General features: G+C 41.6%; 1 protein-coding gene across 2 annotated transcripts; it reads right to left on the reverse strand.

Annotated features, from left to right (window-relative positions):
• Positions 1-1,691: 1,691 nt before the first annotated feature.
• On the reverse strand, positions 1,692-17,482 carry plppr3b (phospholipid phosphatase related 3b). 2 transcript variants are annotated; one of them, XM_067432288.1, is made up of 8 exons: positions 17,043-17,482; positions 13,400-13,503; positions 12,805-12,990; positions 12,427-12,556; positions 11,296-11,491; positions 11,023-11,080; positions 10,280-10,453; positions 1,692-3,674 (listed from the first exon to the last, which is right to left on the reverse strand). In XM_067432288.1, exons 2-8 carry the CDS (start codon positions 13,478-13,480, stop codon positions 2,403-2,405), a joined length of 2,097 nt encoding a protein of 698 aa, XP_067288389.1. In that variant the 5' UTR covers positions 13,481-13,503; positions 17,043-17,482; the 3' UTR covers positions 1,692-2,402. The 2 variants fall into 2 exon arrangements, with proteins under 2 accessions (XP_067288389.1, XP_067288390.1); XM_067432289.1 differs by lacking the exon at positions 17,043-17,482 and having other exon boundaries at positions 12,805-12,997; positions 13,400-13,415.
• Positions 17,483-21,210: the final 3,728 nt, after the last annotated feature.

Here is a 21,210-nt window from a genome sequence, read left to right on the forward strand (position 1 = left end):
TTTCAAAAACATTACAGATAGTAATGTGTCCAAACTTTTGGTCTGTACTGGTATATACTGTATGTATATATATATATATATATATATATATATATATATATATACACACACACACACACACGCAGTCCACTCGTCTACATTCCTCAAGAGTTTTCAGCATCCGTCCACCACCCGACTCCTAGCTTCTTGGCTTGTTTCTACCACAGCCAGGAATACGGGGGGAGTACTCAGGGTTTGGGCCAAATGAGCCCTCTCCTCGGACAGCACGTCAAATACGAATACCATTTATACTATCTGACTTATTTGTAAGTGTGAACATGTGAAACTGCTTTATATATATATATATATATATATATATATATATATATATATATATATATATATATATATATATATATATATATAATTAACTATTATTAATTGAGGACATATGAGGACACAAATGTGTATAATGACATGGGTATGACATAGATATTACAAGGAGAGGGTGAAATATGAGGACATTGGCCATGTCCTCACTTTCCAAAAAGCTTATAAATCATACAAGATGAGTTTTTTTTTTTTTTTTAAGTAAAAATGCAGAATGTTTCCTGTGATGGGTAGGTTTAGGGGTAGGCAGTGTAAGGGGATAGAAAATACGGTTTGTATACAGTATAAAAACCATTGGGCCTATGGAATGTCCTCATTTGTCACAAAAACAAACATGTGCACTCTAAAAATGCTGGGTTAAAAACAACCCAAGTTGGGTTAAAAATGGACAAACCCAGAAATTGGGTTGTTTGAATGGGTCAATTCACTGGGTTCAAGCAACCCAATTTCTGGGTTTGTCCATTTTCAACCCAATTCGGGTTGTTTTTAGTTTTGAGTGTGTGTGTGTGTGTGCGTCTTGCTCTTGGCTGACATGTGGCATTGCTATGGCCTACTTGTGGCCCAGATCTTGCAAACAGAAGTGGTCCATGTGCCATCATTCCACGCCGCATGTGGGCCAGATCTGGGCCAACACAATGCTTCTATGGTATATACCAATCGGCATAGAATTGCTTACCAATCATGCAGATCATGGTCAAATGTCTACTGATTGGTTCAAAATCTAAATCTCCAGCACTAACCTGCTGTAGACCACCAGATTTACACTTTATAAATGAAAAAAGATATTTGCATTGCATTACAAATTACAATTTGCATACATTGTAATTTACTGCAGCTTGTTTATTGTTGTCATTTATGTTGTCTTTTTTTTCAGAAACTGCATAAACAGCATGAAGCATCCATCAAGGACAACCATCTACAGAGATCCAGGAGTAGCTCAGAGCACCGGAAAAAGAGAGCTGACACACACAGAATTCGACCTGCAGTGACAGCTGCACAATGTACATTATAACAGACTGGAATTCTTTACTGACAAGGCTTCACTTTCACCTTGACGACACTCACATAACATGCATCAAGTTCATCTAGAGGAGAACCTCTGGGAAATAGCATGACAAGGAGATCGCTAACTATTACAGATAAATCCCAGAGAGTTTGTAGAAATTATTTTTGTGATTTACACCAAAAAAAAAAAAAGTTTATTTTGGGGGAATATTTTTCATAATGATACATAAAATGTGGGACTTGCAGTAAATTCTTCATGTGGATGTGAATTTGTTGTCCAATTGCTTTTTCATTATAAGGTAAATTATGTATTTAAAAAAACAAAAAAAAAAGATAATACTTTCCTTATTGAGTCCAGGTCAGTCTAATACTCCTTTGGAATACCTCACAGACATACCAGTTCACTTGTCGTCACACAAAGAGATGACGTAATTCATAAGTGCTTATTCAAAGTGCTTCCATATTTCAGTGTTTTCCGTAGATTTGCACAAAGTCCAGAGCACAGTATCTGCAATTATAGTCAGATGTGGAATGAAGGACGTTACCCCTTTGCAAAGCAATTATCATTCATAAAAAGCCAACAAAACACTTTAACTCAGATTTCACCATGAGGGCTACAAGGCAATATTTTTTCATATCATTGTATCTCTACAACATACACTAAACAATCGTGCGTAAACACACATACAGATAAATTCAACTTGACATCTCAGTCACACGTTTATGTAAGTCAAGTATGAACAAAAAGAGCAGCAATTTAAATAAACCCGAACCTTATTTTACAATCTGCCTTGTAGGAATTTGAGAATAAAAAGATTATGTAAATACAATACAGCTGAGAGGAATTTTGATAATGTAGTTTGGTTTACCCTCAGAGGGCAAAACCGTTGTGCTCTTAAGTCGTCAGAAGCAGCATCTCCTGAAAGCTCTACTGACTCGAAGTGTAGTGATCCTGGTCATTCAGGTATTCCTCATAGAATCAAATCAATTATTTAAAACCAAAAGACCCAGAAAGTGTTAGCACATTGTCATTCTTTGAAATGCCTGCTGCTTTGCAGCTTTTTGTAGTAGTTTTCCTGTTCAGTGTGGTTCTGATTGCCCTCCCTGTCCAGCAAAACTAGAGGGGTCTTGCGGCGCAGGCTGCGACCTTCTGAGGTTTGACCCACAGGTGGGAGTTGAGGGGGAAGTGGTGGCTGGGGAGGCTGAGGGGGCTGGGGAGGCCCGTGGTCAGCCTCACTGGCAGAAGAACAAGGAGAGTTGCTCCTGACATGACGGTAATTGCGGGAACTCTCACGGTTGAGGTTTTTGAGCTCGTATGCCTCGGCCATGTTTCCATCACAAGATCCTCTCCACTCCCATGGGTTATTGGGATTGGAGGTCATACGAACTACAGGGTGGTGGGGGGCGTGAGCATCAACGGTGATGATGCCTGAACCGCTGTCACGTTCCGAGCGATTGGGTGATGATTCTGTGCCTGTGATGGATGAGGTACCAGAGGAGGAAGAAGTCTCAGAGGATTTTGCTGATCCAGACAAGAGTCCCTGTTGCTTTGACATAGCAATGACCTGCATGATCCGAGGCTGATTTCCTGCCTTGAGAACTGGAATATTAGCACCACTTTTCTCAGTGATGGACAGCCATTTGGCCCGAGTGCTGGCACTTTTAGGGGATACAGGTGGGGGGACTGAGGGCTGTCCAGGGGGACGAGGGGGCATCACTACTCTTGCACCTGCAGGTGGGTTAGCTGGTTTAGTAGTGTGTGGAACAGATGCATAATTTGAAGAATGGACGCTGTCCTCCTCTGTGGTTGTGTCGTCACCACCATCAGAGCCCAGCTCGCTGGTGTCCTCATCAGGCAAGCTGCCGCCTCGCATCTCCATTGACTTTTGCTTCCATTCAGATACTAATTGATGTGACCGCATGGGGTCCATCGGTACAGGAACAGGTACTGTCACCAGACGTCTCATTGGCTCCTCTGGAGCTGTAGCTCGGGGTAATGTGTTACTGAAAGTTACCATGGTCTCCTTACCCATTGGGCTGCGAGGCGCTAGTAGCTCAACGTCCACACTGGCCCTCTTTAAACTTCCCAGTGAGGTTTTCTCTCGCTGTACAGGCCGGTTAAGCCCATCTAGAGATGCTGGTGATGTGATTTCCTCATTGCTCTCAGAGGCGTGGCCTTTGTTATAGACAGAGTCATGACCTCGCTGGGCCAGAGCCCTCAAAGCATCCTTCTGCAGAGGAGGGGGTTGTGGGATGACAGTGTCCTCTGGAGATTTGAAGTTGGCAACAGCATGGAAAGCCTGCAATGAATCAGATTTTCAAGCTAAAAGTGGCTTAGTTATACAACAATGTACAATGAATGAATGAATGAATGAATGAATGACTGTCCACTCAAAGCACTTTACACTCATGTCATGGGTCTCTTCTCAACCACCACTAGTGTGCAGCATCCACTTGGATGACACGACAGCAGCCACAGTACAACGGTACCAGTGCACTCACCACACACCAGCGATAAGTGGAGAGGAGAGAGGGTGATAGAGCCAATTTAGTGGATGGGGATTATTAGGAGACCATGATTGATAAGGGCCAATGGTTGGAATTTTGGCCACAGAGAGTCATGACCTCGGTTTAACGTCTCATCCAAAGGACAGTGCTTGTTACAGTACAGTGTCCACATCACTAAACTGAGGTGTTAGGACCCACACAGACCACAGGGTGAGCACCTGCTGGCCTCAATAACACCCTGCTGGCCTCAATAACATCTCTACCTGGTTTTCCCAGATGATCTTCCATCCAGGTATAAACTAGGCTCAGCCCTGCTTAGCTTCAGCAGGAAACCTGAAGTCTTGGGCTACAGAGTGATATGGCTGCTGATGATATGGATAGAAAACTAATTAGCTACCTTCCTGAGAACTTCAGTTTCAATCTTGCCTCTACACTCCTGCCTGTTATTTTTAAGTAATCATGAACATCTTGATTATTTGATTCAGGTGTATTTGATTAGGTTTGGAGCTGAACTGAAGCTGAGCTGAATGGTAACTATCCACAAACCTTACCCCTGATACTGTTGAAGCTAGTGCTACAGCAGGGATTTTCAAACCATTACTCAAGACTACCCAGCACTGCACATTTTGGGTGTCAGCCTCATGTAAACTGGCTGAATTAACTCATCAGATGATTATTAAAGTAATCTATGATTTGATCTGTGTGTGTACAATAAGGGAAATATCCAAAATATGCAGTGTTGGGGAGACTTCAGGATCGAATCTAAATATATCTAAATAAAAAAATATCTAAAGCCCTATTCACACGGGACTAGTATTATCTGGGGACCTCTGGTGATTTGTAATAATTGCAGAGAATGTCTGCAGTCTTAATCCTGCAATCTTAATCTCAATCTTAATGTGCGAATCAGCCATGTCTGTAATTTGTAAAGTAAAAATTCCCCCGCAAATTACCTACCATATTTTGCTGTGAGGTCCAGTGATAATATTAGTCCCGTGTGTATCGGCATCTCTGTGATTTGGCCAGGATTAGGTGAATCGCATATAAAAATTTTGCAAGGTTTTTGTTTCCTGTGCGCATTTATCTTTCACAAAGAATGGAGGCTGCATTTATAATGCACACCATTATTCCCTTATGGATTATACTTTAACTTTAGAAGGACTACCAATTTGGGAGCAAATTGCTTGAATGGTATTTAATTAGCCTCGATGCCAGCCGAACTTAGCCCCGCCCACACATTTTTTAGGTCGGGCGGTTCGGTCTGGCCTCGATCCATAGAGGAGTAGTTATCTCCGAACGGAAACTGTTTGGACCAATGAAATCATCAGGGCGGGCTTTAGACGATGACGGACAGATGATAAACAGTAATGTAATCATGCACGTCATCAAAGGGGCTTGGATTATATTTGTTCGAATCCTAAACAGAGAGCTTGTTTGTATATGCATTCACCTTCACAATTTCTCTCAAAAATGATGATCATGTTGGGTAAGTACTCTGTGTATCATTAAATTATTTTATTTTTTTACAACACCGGCTAAGATCGTTTATTCCAGCAAGCGTGCAGACAGGGTTGCCAAGTTTTTACAACAAAACCCGCCAACTACAAGCCCTAACAATAGCTTCTCAATAGAGTACACCGGGAAAAAATGGTGTTTGGGGGGTAAAATGTGAGTCATTTTGGCAAGGTTGCCTGCTAAAATTCGCACTCATGGGTCTTTATATGTCACGCCCTCACAACCATCAGACACTGCCACACCCACTCGTTCCCCATCACCAGCATTCTGATCAGACCAGACCAAATGCGGAGCTCTTCGGACACAGGCGGGGACCGCACTGCAGACCACTTCACCACGCTGGTTCATGCTGTACGGTCCTCGCTGGTTCACGACACGCCCTCCTCCGCTACACAAGCTAGCGTATCCCAAAGGCCGCCTCTACCCTCTGTCCATCTCGGAACAGGATGCCATGGAGGAGTACGTGCACAAAGCGCTACAACAAGTGTTCATCCGTCCATCGACCTCCCCTGCCACTTCAAGCTTTTTCTTCATGGCCAAGAAGGACGGAGGCTTGCGGCCGTGTATCGACTACCGTCACCTTAATTCTCAGACTGTCAAGTTTAGTTATCCTCTTCCTCTGGTCCCATTCGCCCTAGAACAGCTCCATGGGGCCACCATCTTCTCCAAACTTGATCTCAGAAGTGCCTACAACCTCATTTGCATTCGCAAGGGAGACAAGTGGAAGACAGCCTTCATCACTCCTTCAGGTCACTATGAATATCGGGTGATGCCGTATGGGCTGTCCAACTCACCCTCCATCTTCCAAAATTACATGAGGTATTTCGTGAATTCTTAAACAAGTTCATCATCGTCTATATCGACGATATCCTCATCTATTCTAGTGACCTGAGGGAGCATGAAGAGCATGTCTGTCAAATCCTGCAGAAGCTCCGAGACCATCACCTTTATCTCAAGCTCGAGATGTGCGAGTTCCACGTCTCCACTGTCCAGTTTCTTGGGTACATCATAGACAACCATGAAGTCAAGATGGACCAGAGGAAGATGGACACCATTACCCATTGGCCTCAGCCCGCCACCATCAAAGAGCTGCAGCGCTTGCTGGGATTTGCCAACTTCTACCGCCACTTCATAAAGAATTACAGCCTGCTCAGCTCATCGCTGACCTCCCTGCTCCAGAACCGGCCCAAGTCTCTGTCCTGGACTCCATTGGCCACGGAGTCCTTCCACCAGTTGACCCTGAGCCAGAGCACCTTGAAACCATCCTCCCTCCAGCCATGGTTTTCAGCCCGATCCAGTGGGCGCTCCACGAGCAGATCCAACAGGAGAACGCCCAACAGCCTGCTCTGCCGGGAGGTCCAGAAGGGCGCCTCTATGTCCCGCCTCGTCATCGCCTGCCCCTTCTGGACTTGGCTATTTCGCCACTGTTAATGGTGGCCCACCATGCCTCGGGACGTCTCCCGATTCATCAAGGGCTGTTCAGTCTGCGCCATTGCCAACACCCCTAGAAGACTCCCGAGGGCAAGCTGGTCCCTCTTCCGATCCCTGAACGTCCCTGGAGTCATCTGGGAATCGACTTCATGACTGACTTGCCATCATTACAAGGATTCACCTGTATCCTAGTCGTTGTCGACCGATTTTCAAAATCCTGCAAACCTCCCCTTCAAAGGTTTGCCTACCGCGTTGGAAACCGCGGAGGCACTCTTCACCCAAGTCTTCCGACATTTTGGACTTCCGGAAGACATTGTTTCCGACCGAGGACCCCAATTCATCTCTAGAGTGTGGATCGCCTTCTTCCGTCTCCTAGAGGTATCCGCCAGCCTCTCATCAGGTTACCATCCTCAGACCACTGACCAGACTGAACTGAAGATCCAGGAGATCGGGAGATTGCTGAGGGTATGCTGCCATCAGAATCAGGAGAGCTGGAGCCAGTATCTGCCCTTGGCTGAATATGCCCAGAATTCACTCCAGCAGTCCACCACAGGGTCACCCCGTTCTAATGTGTCCTCGGCTACCAACCACCGCTCTTCCCCTGGACGGGTGAGCCCTCGGAGGTCCCAGCGGTGGATTACTGGTTCCGCCAGACCGAGAGGGTCTAGGACTCAGTGAACGTGCAACTCCAGCAGGCAGTCCGGAGACACAAGCATCACGCTGACTCCAAACGGGAACCCACGCCGCGGTACCAGCCAGGCCAGAAGCTCTGGCTTTTTACGAGGGACGTCCGTCTCCGGCTGCCTTGCCGTTAGCTGAGTACCCGATACATCGGACTGTTCACGGTAGACAGGCAGCTGAACGAAGTCACCTACTGCCTTCACCTTCCACCCACCTACAGAATATCACCATCATTTCATGGGTCTTTACTCAAGCCCTTCATTGAACCTGTCCCTTCTTCACCCACAGATCCTGGTGATGGTGCCATCCTCCTCCGCCTACCATCGACGAGGACCCATCAGTCTACCGGGTGAGAGCCATCCTCGACTCGCGGCGACGTGGTTCCCGGATAGAACACCTGGTAGATTGGGAAGACTATGGTCCTGAGGAGCGGAGCTGGAACGATGTGCTGGACCCTAATCTTCTCACTCAGTTTCACCAAGACCACCCTGACTGACCCGCTCCTCGGGGCCATGGTAGACCCCGTCGCCGCCCATCCCAGCCGTCAGGAGCCGCCCGTGGGGGAGGGGGTACTGTCACACCCTCACAACCATCAGACACTGCCACACCCACTCGTTCCCCATCACCGGCATTCTGATCACCTGTGCACCATCACCAGCAACACTACATAAGCACTCCTCACTTTCACACTCACTGTTTTGTTTGCACCGATCCCTTCATCAACTACCTGTCCTTCCTAGAAGCCCTCACCTGTACCATCTTCATCTTCATCATCGGCGTCATCTTCGTCTTCACCTTCATCATCGTCTTCACTTTCATCGTCCTTCGTCTGAGTGTCACCATCTATCTAAGTAACACCTGTGTCCGTTACCTCTGATAATAAACTTTTCACTTGCACTAATCCATCTGTGTCCTCGTCTGTGTCTGACAATATATCACATAATAGTCGCTTCAACCCGCGGACATAGAAAAGACTTGGCAACACAGTGCAGTTGAGCTCTGTTGACATTTGACAATGCATCGCTTCGTTGCTCTAATTGGTTGTAGGTCTTTCTAATTGAGGTCTTTCCTGGTTCGCTTGAAACACGCCACATAATCACAGCCCAATGGAGCAGTTTCTGACTATAATTGAGTATGACCACGTCAGGCTAGTGTTTAATATTAATATCAATACTATTCTTAATAAAAAACTTAACAACAGAACAGTACAATGACAAGCTCACCAAAATGCTCACATTTAGCTTTGAAACCGCTGTATATTGTCAGCTTCTCACTCGTGATAAATTAAATCTGACTCCTGCCGCTGGTCTGTGCTCAGTTCAGTTTTTAATTGTAGTATCTGTTCTCTAACTGAACAAAATTATTTGTAATACTATAAAACTATCAAAACGATATCGATACATATGACTGTTTATGATTTCATACAGCTATATCTATAATGAAAAAACAAGTCTTGACATCATATCCGGGTGATAAGTCAGTAAATTAGAGTAAAATCACAGGCTTTGCTTATCCTGTGCGAATGTGCCATGCAAAACTCAGATGTGGGGGAGTAATTTCTAAATCAAAGAGGTCCCTAGATAATACTAATTCCGTGCGAATAGGGCTTTAGGCGAATAGGGCGTATCAATACGTTCCTGGATCAATGTCTCCAAAAAAAGGTGTGCCTGTGTGGCTCAAACTTTAGAGTATTGCCGTCTTCACGTGCTATCGGAATTATTGTAAATACGAGGTAAAAATTGCACATGAACGCCCTCTGATGTCGTGTTTACCACTGGGAAGTTCATAAATAATTTTGATAACCAAGTTCCCGAGATGGGCGTGGCATAACCATTAAAAATGGTGGATGGGCGACGAATTACTGCTGTGACAGGTGTTTTATTAGTTTTTTTTCCACAACAGTTTCTTTGTCGTTTAAGTAGTTCATATTTACATAAATTAATAATTATTTGAAGCATATTGTATATTTTAAACACATCGAAAATCACATGTAGTTGACCATCATTCCAGAAAAGTGAGCAAGCTAACAATCTAGATAGTGTGGTAAAAGTAGCTATACAATAGGATGTAGGGCTGAAAACCATTAACATTTTAGTGTTTAAGCAGCCTTACCTTGTCTACATTATGCCTTTATTGTGAATGTGATTATAAACATTATGCTTTCGTGTTGTGCTGCTAGTGTTTGCCAGTGATTCTAGGATTTTCTGGGACCGAGAAATGACTGAAATGCTTATAGTGTTAAAATAAAATTTTCCCAAGACGCACAAAAGTATGAACCTGGCATCCTCCATTCTTTCCGACAACAAAGCACTTGAACACAACAAGCTCGTAATCACGACTTCTGAAGTGGAAAGTGGGAAACTTCCAATAGCAGGTGAAGGCAGCATATGGCACTAGCAACTCCTGAGTCAATTCTCCTTGTAGAATGCATAGCTTGAATCTAATGTAATGCAATGTAAGCTGCTTCCTTTTTTAGGATTAATACATGTCAAATGTAAACTGTCATAGCCCCAATCCTGAGGGAACAGGTAGTTTTCTGAATGCTTTTGAAGTCCTCAGGCTTTTATCCACAGGCTTTGCCCAACCCAAAACACTCAAATCTGATTAGTTGGTTGTAATGTTGCTCAGGAACCAACAAGGATTAGATGCAGGAACATATTCTATGTGGGTGAAACACATTAAGCTCATTAGCAACATGACATGACATAATATGGGGGATGGCTGTCCAAATACACTGCAAATATCAGTCATTGGAAAAACAATCACTCACCAGGTATGCAGCAATACCAGCGCCAATACAGAACCCAACATACACATCGATGGGGTGACTGCGGTACTGGGTAATCTGAGTGAGGCCCGTCAATGCAGCCGCAATGGCAAAGGCAAACACCAGAACAGGTTTGAGCAGCTTGGTGCTATCTGAGATTGTTGAGTTGAAGTACATCTAGAAGAGTAGAGAGCAGCAGAGGTCTCCAGCTGTCATGTGCAAATTAATAACAAGCTGCCTCACAGCTACTGACAGTCTGACAAGCGCAAGGTGGGAAGCAGTAACAACTTATCTCCACGTCTGTCGCTTGAAGTGGATCCTGCCAAGTACCTAGACATATGAAGTGCTTACTTATAATTAGACTTCCACTAGTCTAGTGAACATAATGCAACTGAGCATATTAAATCACACCTTGAATTTCTTACAAATTTGATCAGTGTTGAAATATATTACTTGTGTCAGTGCATGTGACATATCTTTTCCATGCACATCTAAATTATAATGCAATATTATGTTGGTTGTTTATTTCTATCTGCTGTACAATATCTTTAAACTGTACTAAATACTGTTTATTAATTTACAGCACTATCCTATTGTGTATATATATATATATATATATATATATATATATATATATATATATATATATATATATATATATATATATATATATATATATATATATATATTGTATTTACTGTAAACATTCAGTAAACACGGATTGACACTGTGTCGAAGAGACTTACTGAAATATAAACAGCAGCAAAGGAAGAGAGGGTTGCATGCTGGGAAGGGAAGGTTTTCCTGTCACAAAGGAAAGCAAACATCTAGAGTAAGTCTACACCAGATATGCAGCAGAAGTCAATGTCAAACATTTACATTTAAAAAAGGGAGTGAGTAGGAGTGCTCTACAGGAAGATAATCACAAAAGGGAGAAAGAAAAGGGTGATTGTACAAGGCTGAAGTTAATAAGTTAATCACATAATCAGATGTTATTCAGTAGCTAAACATTCAATTACCTGGCCGATAGAATAGCATGCTGATCCTGGCCAGAGCAAATGTCTTTGGTGATGTAAGGGTTCTTGTCACAGGATACACCTGGGACAGTATAATTGGGTTTGCACACTGTGAGAAAGAATGGTGTGTGGTAGCCAGTGGCTAGCTGGATGACATCAGTAACCAGTGCTGTTGCGCAAAGCCCAAACACATGAACACCTACAAGGAGAGACAGATCATGAGGAATGAAACATTGATGACTCATTTCATCAGTTTCATGTAACACTCTGTGCCTGACTCATGTTACATAATGTTCATCTGCATCATTTCTATTCATATTTCATACATTGCATTTGAAGAAAAAGCCAGAATTCTTATATTTCTAGTCATTTCTTTCATTAAAAATACTATCAATATAATTTTACAACAACTTTTTTCAATTTCCTGTGAAGCCACAAAATCCAGTTAAAAAGAATACATTTAATAAAATAAACATACAGTTTAAAGGGTCCTGCACACTGTGCGATTTTTCTAAATCCTTTTGCGAATGTTGCTTGTCAAACTGTATGAACATGATCCCCGATGTAAGCCATGTCACACTGTAAGATCTCGGTTGTCATTAATGTCCGACTGTACGATAGTCAAGGAGCGCTAAAAACGGACGCACGCAAGAAAACTCATCCGCTGTTTTATTTCATCAATGAATGATGCGTTCCGTGACAGTGAGCTGCATAAAACGCGGGACTGAAATGGTGGCTACAAAGAGATCTCTAGCTCTCGTTTTGGTCATAGTTTGTCTTTAAAAAACAAGATATTTGACGATCGTCGTAGGGGAATTCACACTGCAGGATTGTGCGCCAAATCTTTTGACACTGCCAGAAGTTCATCTGAGGTAAAATTTGATCGCAGTGGTCATTAATCGGCTGCCGGTGAACATGTCAAACTAATGATCAAATACTTCATATTTTAGCCTAGACTCAGAAGAATACTTTAGGATTTGCAAAAATTGTCTAAGATGTCCAAATCGTAGGCAAAATTGCACAGTGTGTACCCAGCTTGAGGCAACTAGAGGCCAGAATTATAAATCACAGTTCTCAGATTCAGCATAGTTTAGCATTAAACACCAATTTCCTTATGAAAAGATGGTAACATACCAACAAAACGAACGGTTCTCCGCAGGAAAGAGTTAAAATTACATCCACCAGCATTGATGCTTCCCTCAATCCCTGGACGGACCTTAAGTTTGGACTGCATACAATACAGCAGACCTTCACCCATCATGATCTGAACACAAAAAGAATGATATGATTGTCAATTTAAAATTTTTACTTTGGCTTATGTCAATTTTAGGATAATTAAATATGATACACTTATTTCAGAGAGAAATATAGATTAGACCTAAGGTTGTGTCGTTTCTCTGAGAAGCAAAATAATACATTTGATAGAAGGTAATGACAACTTTTTTTCTGTGGAACTATGTGCACCAGTTAGGGCACAAATGTTAGAAATATTTAAATACAATAAAATCTCACAGAGGCAGCAGGGCCAGCAAATGCCAGACTCAGGAGCATGAGCAGAGGGATGAGCTCATCGCCGCTGTCCACATAGGGCATGCTGAGTGAACGGTCATGGCAGCGGAATCCCACCTGCGCTGGCTGGAGCACATCCGTCAGTTCCAGGAAGTACAGCGAAACCATGGAGGACGCCACAATGGGGAGCTATTTTCTCAGGGGAGTGAGAATGTGTGTAATTACATGGTAATAACTAATTTATTACAATGTAATAAACCCAAGAGTCTTTTTCAATTTTAAAATGTACTAAATTGCTCTTTCACAAGTACAAACAGATATTAATAAAACACAAACATATCAGCATCAGAGCACAGTTTAATTACCGTGGCAGATGGCTGTTGAATGTCAACACAGAGTACTGTACTCCAGGGCTGACAGTGTGGTGAAGGGTATACACACTAACTCACTTAAACTGACTGCTATCATGCATTTTCAATTATGGCTTCAATAATAAATGAGGAAGTTCAGTTGTTTAGAGTGGGTAATGTAATTACCTGAGACATGAATTGCTCTATTGAAGTATTAAATAATACTTGTAATAAATTATGGCATATACCTCTACGAAATAGAAGCAGGGTAGCAGCGTCAAACTGTCTTTGGGTGGCTTCTTCTTGATTTTTTCACGTGCAGTCATCATGTTGGTGGTCTTCTGAAGTTTTTCTGTCAACACATTAGTTCCCAACCATGAAAAGACTTGACAAGTGCAGTTTATTTACTGCACATCACAGCCGCGAATCATGATTTGCTAATTGCTAATGCTAATCAGAAGGCGGTAGGAAATAACACATATTTATTCTAGAGAGCATTTGATTGGACAAAAATGTGGATACGCCCATGATTGTGACATGAGAAAGAAATTATTGAATAGCTGCTTAAATACATATAGCTGCTTAGATTTGAATATAAAGATAACATATAAAGCATATAAAGAAAACAGATATGGACTAACATAGACTAATATACCTTATGCACCAGAGAAACAAGCATGCAGCCATCTTTAGAATGTTATCTTTGAATTCACAGGTGTATAACATCAAGCACCTAGGCATGCAGCCTGCTTCTACAAACATTTGTGAAAGAATGGGTCAATAGCTACAGACCTCCAAACTTTGTGTGGCCTTCAGATTAGCTCAAGAACAGTGCATAGAGAGCTTCATGGAATGGGATTCCATTGCTGAGCAGCTGCATCCAAGCCTTACATCAAGTGCAATGCACTGTGGCAGTCCCATGGATGAATCTAGCTTTGGCAGCTGCCAGGAGAACGGTACTTGTCTGACTGCATTGTGCCAAGTGTATAGTTTGATGGAGGGGGGATTATGGTGTGTTTTTTTTTTCAGAGATTGGGCTTGATCCCTTAGTTCCAGTGAAGGGAACTCTTAATGCTTCAGCATATCAAGACATTTTGGATAATGTCATGCTCCTAACATTGTTGGAACAGTTTGAGAATGGCCCCTTCCTGTTACAACATGACTGCGCACCAGTGGACAAAAAAAGTTCATAACGACAACACGGATGAGCGAGTTTGGTATGGATTGAAGGAACTTGACTGGACTTGACAGGAACTTGACAGTCCTGACCTCAACTCGATAGAACACCTTTAGAGCCAGGCCTTCTCGTCCAACATCAGTGTCTGACCTCATGCTCTTGGTCAGAATTTCCCATAAACACTCCTAAACCTTGTGGAAAGCCATCCCAGAAAAGCTGATGCTGATATATCTGCAACATATGATAATATGATAATATGGGCCAACTCCATATCATCATATGGATTAAGAATGGAATGTCATTTAAGTTAATGTGCATGTAAAGGCAGGCGCCCCAAAACTTTTGGCTATATGGTGTAAGTCAGTAGACTGAAAAGATTTTAAAACCGGCAGACATAACACAACGAGCACAGTGCTGCAAAGGGGTGGGGCTAAATAAAGTCTATATAAACAGAAAAAAATATTTAAAATACATGTATACATTTAACTATATCTTAAAATACAGGTATAAATGTGTGAACCTTGGTTATATCCAGAGGAAAACACCCAATTTTTTTTTTTTTTTCTCATCTGACACAGAATGAAGCCCTCCTGAATAAATGGATAACAGACTGTGTGCCTGAGGGAAAAAAATTAAATAAACATCTTCTCTCAGAATATTCTCAAAAGAGCATAGTGAGCAAATGTTGATGTGGGCTATTGTTTGAGCAGCCATTGAGAGAATAGTGTTTTGCGCTCTTCGCCAACTCAACAGTGACTAAACAAGGCACTTGTCCTAAAGACACTCTCCCAACTCTCGAGTGGGAGTGAGCGAAGCTCTGCTGAAATTAGCAGGGAGCCTGTTTTCAAGAGCAGGAGCTCTGCTTATCTCGAAAAGCTGCATGTCTCACAGGCAAAAGATTTCTGAGTGTGTGTGGGACTTTAAGGAAGAATGCATAGGCTTTAAATTCTCTCCAAAAAGACTGTGTTTGTGCTCACACATACTCACAGTGAGAGGCTTTGACTGCGGAGAAAGTTAATTAAACTTGACTGGGTTTCTCACACAAATCTGTTCACTGTGAAAGTGGGGTTAAAGAGTGAGCTGTGCAACACTGCTACTTTTTGACCCTGGTTTGTCTGCAAGAATCTAAGCAAAATATATCCATGACACTGCAGAAAAATATATGGGTCGATGAAGATTTGGAGCAACGATAACCAGTCAAGGCGAAATCATTAACTATACACTTGAAGTGAAGAGACCCAGGCAAAATCAATAATGTAATCAGATAAGAATGAGGTAGATCAGTCTCACTAATGTCCACACATCATGAGAAAAGTCACTGATGATGATTTCAGTTAAACTGGAAATTTAGACTGACAGTTACCCTGTATCACCATGATTATTGTTCACAGAATAGGCATTCTATCTATCTATCTATCTATCTATCTATCTATCTATCTATCTATCTATCTATCTATCTATCTATCTATCTATCTATCTATCTATCTATCTATCTATCTATCTATCTGTCTGTCTGTCTGTCTGTCTGTCTGTCTGTCTGTCTGTCTGTCTATCTATCTATCTATCTATCTATCTATCTATCTATCTATCTAACACAGTCATTCATGTATATATTTAAGAAATATTTGCATACTGTATATTTACATAAATTATAATATATATTTAAATATATTTTTTTTAATGACTGTGATTAATCAATTTGACAGCATATATATATATATATGTGTGTGTGTGTGTGTGTGTGTGTGTGTGTGTGTGTGTGTGTGTGTGTGTGTGTGTGTGTGTGTGTGTGTGTGTGTGTAATCCTTACGTTATGGGGACAAAATGTCCCCACAAAGATGGCAATATCCAAAATCCTTGTCCTTGTGGGGACATTTTTAGGTCCCCATGAGGAAAACTACTTATAAATCACACAGAAGGAGTTTTTTTGAGAAAGTAAAAATGCAGAATGTTTCCTGTGATGTGTAGGTTTAGGGGCAGGGGCTGTGTAAGGGGATAGAAAATACGGTTTGTACAGTATGAAATCCATTACGCCTATGGAAAGTCCCCATTAACCATGGAAACACTACGTGTGTGTGTGTGTGTGTGTGTGTGTGTGTGTGTGTGTGTGTGTGTGTGTGTGTGTGTGTGTGTGTGTGTGTGTGTGTGTGTGTAGCCTACACTAAATACAGTGACATATTCACATTAAACAAGTATGCAAAATGACAGGAATATAATTGCTTACTATTAAATGATTGTCACGACTGCAGTATTGCAGTGAATTAAATTGCAAGAGTTTTTTGTTTTAATCAATCACTCAGGAATTTATCAGGTAGGTTCATTGATCAGGTGTCAGTGGAACTGAAACCTTGAGAGAATCGTTGCACATCAGTGTAATGAATGACCTGCAGTCGATATCAACATGCATACACGTTTACAAAATCATTTTGATTCATACTATAAAGTGAGACTGAGATTGTGGTTGTTATGTAAAACTAAAAATTCTGCCGAAGCCTACAGCAGCGTCACTGCGACAACAGTGATAATTTATCGAAATAATAGACTACTGCATCTCCCCTGGATGCGACGCGACCGTTCCCGGAACGCGTTTCCCCCCACATAGGCTAATTGTAAAGGCAGAGTTCTTGTCGCGTCGTGTCAGGAGTACATGTTGTTTATTCTGGCAGATCTGCTGCTGTTCGTCATGCAGGTAAAAATGTGAGGAAAAATCTCACCTTGACAGACGATTGCCTGAAGGAACGGGAATATCCTGAATGAAAAATTCCCAGCTTATTCCTTCTTCATGGGGTTCTACTGCGGCTTTCAGTTCATATTCCTCTTTCTGCTCACGTTTTCCACGGAGCGATCACGCAGCCGTGGACTCCTGTTAGGCTATATGCCTGCCTGCTGGAGCCAACCACAATATTCCTCAACTCACTGGAGCTGCTGTTAAGCAGACATGCAATTGGTCAGATATCCATTATCTGAGGGGCTTCAGTTGCAGAAGGACCCCAATATTATATAGACCTAACAATGATTTGTCATTTCTACATAAAGCTGCTTCAATTGATCTTAATATAAAATAGTTCCATCATCTGCAGTCATCAGGTGTGGAAGCATTCCTGAGCATCTTCTGAGTGTGAGATCTGTGGCGATGTCCTCCAGCAGTGTAACATGGTAGCTACTGCACAGGTGTTTAGATAACAGGGTGGGGGTGGTGTGGGTACCGGTTTATTGGACAACTTCAATAGTTTTTGATGAAAACACACATGAACACCCCTATATCATAATGTTTGCTGTAGTCTTACAAACAGTTTCCCTTCACGCCATGTTAGGTATCATCACTGAACAAACCAAATACAATTATCCATGCGGATGTGTTTTATAATTTTATAATTGAACAAATACGGAATGAAAAAATGTAGGACACAAATCTGTTGTATTGCATTTATTTATTTGCATCATAGTTTTCATGCTCATGCATTATAGAGGTCATTCAGTAAAACCCATGTGATTCAGTATTTATTATAGCAATATAATAATGTGATTATATTGAAACCCTTTCATGCATGAATTATGAAAAAAACATTATAGCCTATAGATTTTTTAAAGATTATTCTTATTACTTTAATATGATGCTAAAATTGAAATCCATGTTCATTTTTACAAAATTTGGCTTTATTTAAAAGTTATTTAAATGCCCACGTATGTGGACACCATGCAACCAAGCTGTAAAATGGGACATAAAGCGACAGATGACAGTATGGAAAATTGTGTTTTTATATATGTCGATATATATATATGTGTGTGTGTGTGTGTGTGTGTGTGTGTGTGTGTGTGTGTGTGTGTGTGTGTGTGTTGCACTGTTGCTTTTTTTGGTGCATAAAAACTACATGTTACTCAAAATCTTACTCATTTAAAATTTTAAATACTTTGATGATGTTTTTATTACCTTCTGGACATGGACAGCAAGTGATCATACACTTACATTCAAAGGACAGAAAGCCCTCGGACTTTAAAATATCTTAAACTGTGTTCCGAGGATGAACAGAGGTCTTACGGGTGTGGAACGACATTGGGGTGAGTCATTAATGAAAGAAATTTCATTTTTGGGTGAACTAACCCTTCAAGTAAAAGTACAGAAGTATTTGTATTTAAAAGTACTTAAGTATCAAAACTAAATTTGTTGCACTGTTGTTTAAATGCACATTATGCCATAATGGTTTAAGCCAGTCAGTGATGTTCCATAGTATACAACCACCCTTAACTAATTTCAATACTTGTATAAAAGTTACAAAGCTCTTTATAAAGCTGCTGTCCCTTTAACCCTGACTGCACAGATCCAATCGACTGATGCACATCCGATATTCTCCCAACTTTACTCTTCTCTTTCTCCCAGACGTTTACATTTTTAACATTTTATAAGACATGCATCAAGTGTTAGCTTAGAAATCTAGACGCACCCTAGCGGCAGCAAATTAAATTTGCCCGCAAGTGTCGTCTAGGAACTCTCAATACCCTTCTGAGCTGTATTCCTCAAAATCTGGACGGCCCAATAACATCGTGTATAGAGTCGGCGGGCGGGGCCATAATGACGACGGCCGAGTTGCGTTTGCGTGCTTCTAGTAAACACAGAAACTGGCGAACGGCGGCGGTCTTTCGAATCAGCTCTGACCGCGACTCTGGAAGCCTTGGAGTTAAGCTTTTCTCTGAGAAAAGAACGGCACTGAAGTCATTCTTAAAAAGGGAAAATGTGTTCGGAGTTTAGCCGACCGGATACGGCGAATGTTTAATCTGTCAGCGAGCTCTGTTTAACCTTTGTTGCTCTGGTTGGTTGTAGCGCTATCCTATCGCGTGCAGAGGGAGTTTGAAAGACAACCGTTTATCGGCCCCTCAGATTGAGCCCTGTCTATGGTGAGTTTCCAGACCAAACATCTTGATGTGGGTCTGACTTGTCAGGCTAATCAAGTGTACTAATCTTGAATTTTTTTAAAACTGAAACATACTTTCAAAGTATGGCTATGGGTGCACACACTGTGCCGAGGAACCATCTTCTTCCATTTTGCTATGAACTGATCAGTGTTCAAAAAAAGTTGGGGAACTTTACATTGACCCTATAAGAGTGATTGCTGTGGACAGGGCCGTGTTACCCTAATGGGCAACATGGGCTGCAGCCCAGGGCCCCGAACACCAGGGGGCCCCCGAGACGATTCTCTTTTGTGTTACCCTTTTTTTCTTTTTGGATCAAGGTAATTATGCGTACGCTGAGCACGCCCGTTGTCACACACCCGAATCGAGTCACAGCGGACACCAAGTACATCGTCACCTCAATATGTCCAACGAAAATGTAAGAAAATATGACAGTGGCAGGGGCGGATCTACCGGGGTTTCAACTGCCACCTTAAAACAAAGACCATTGCCACCCCAGCAGGCAGCTAGTGTATCCCAAACTCCCAATGCATTTATGCTGTTATATGTCCCAATGTTAACGGATTTCAGCTTTCTCACTGCACACGGTTGCGGTCCGGTCGTTTCTACACGAGTCTATTTTGTGCTGCACGTGCTGAATTAAAGTGATAGAACATTGTTCGCATTAAAATAAACATGCGTTGAAGTGAAAATCTGGTTATTTCGGCACAGATTCATGTAATTTAAAGTCTAATCTGTTTCAATGACTTTTTGCCTCGGGTAAAGCACGGAAAGAGACACATTTAGGTAAATAGGGAGACATAATGGAGAGCTCACGACCTTTCTTGAAGGTGGAGAAATAAAGTTCTTTATGACCTGCGGGATTTCTTAAAAGATTAAATTTTTTTTTTTTTTTTTTTTTTTTTTGTCTATTGTAAGTTTTAATGTAGCTAAAACGTTTTCGATTTTAACATAGGCCTAGTTAAAATATTTTGCAACTTACATGAGCAACTTAATATATAATAAATATAAAGTAAATATAAAGTGATTAATTGAATAAAACGTTTAAACGTGACATTTAAAGGGTGTATTGTAATGCTGACAATAATCTGTATTGTTTGTCATGCTTTGTAAATTAATATTGATATGAGCTTGTAATCACTTTAAGTTTCCAGTCAAGCTATCAGGGTCAAGGGGAAGAGTCAAGGGCCCCGCAAAGGCTCAACATGGCCCTGACTGTGGATTGTCTGTAACAACAACAACAAAACCTTTTAAAGAAGGATAAAATCTTCCACTGACTTTCAAAGCTGCAACAGAAACAACTTTCAATAGAAACGTAGTGGAGTAAAAAGTACAATATTTGTCTTTCAAATGTAGTGAAGTTAAAGTTTCACAAAACAAATACTACTCAAATAAAGTACAGATACTCAAAAAGTGTACTTATTTACTGTCCACCTCTGAGCACTATTGTAACTTTACTGTTATTTTTGATCAATTGAATGTCTTCTTGCTGCAGTCTTACTGACTGCAAATGTTATATCAAGAAATCCATACTTTTTTTTTTATGACCTTTGGGGCACCACTGTTTTTGAGATTTTTCTCTTGGCCTGCTTCCAGATGGTCTGAATATGAGGACAAATTCTGGTTGCACTGAGGAAAAAGTGTGAAGCCCCCATCAAGCTGCTCCACTGAAAGCCTGGAGAGATGCCCAATGGCCCGCTGGCCATGTCTCTGCTGAGCATCCCGTGCTGTGATGACCTCTTGAATCAGAGCCCAGAGCACAGTGCCTGGCTGAAACACTTTTCCTCTTGATTTCCCATTTATTCCTGTGGACAAATCCTCATACTGTCCCTACAGTTAAATGATCATTCTTATGGTCTGTTGTGGGCAGAATCAGTAGGGCATCTTTTGGATTTACTGATGTAACACATGCTAGTTTGTCAGTGAATAAGCATGACGGATATTAAACATGGCTGTGTTTATCAGGTTTAGCAC

The sequence above is a fragment of the Pseudorasbora parva genome, chromosome 22 (assembly GCF_024679245.1).
Source record: "Pseudorasbora parva isolate DD20220531a chromosome 22, ASM2467924v1, whole genome shotgun sequence".
NCBI lineage: Eukaryota > Metazoa > Chordata > Actinopteri > Cypriniformes > Gobionidae > Pseudorasbora > Pseudorasbora parva.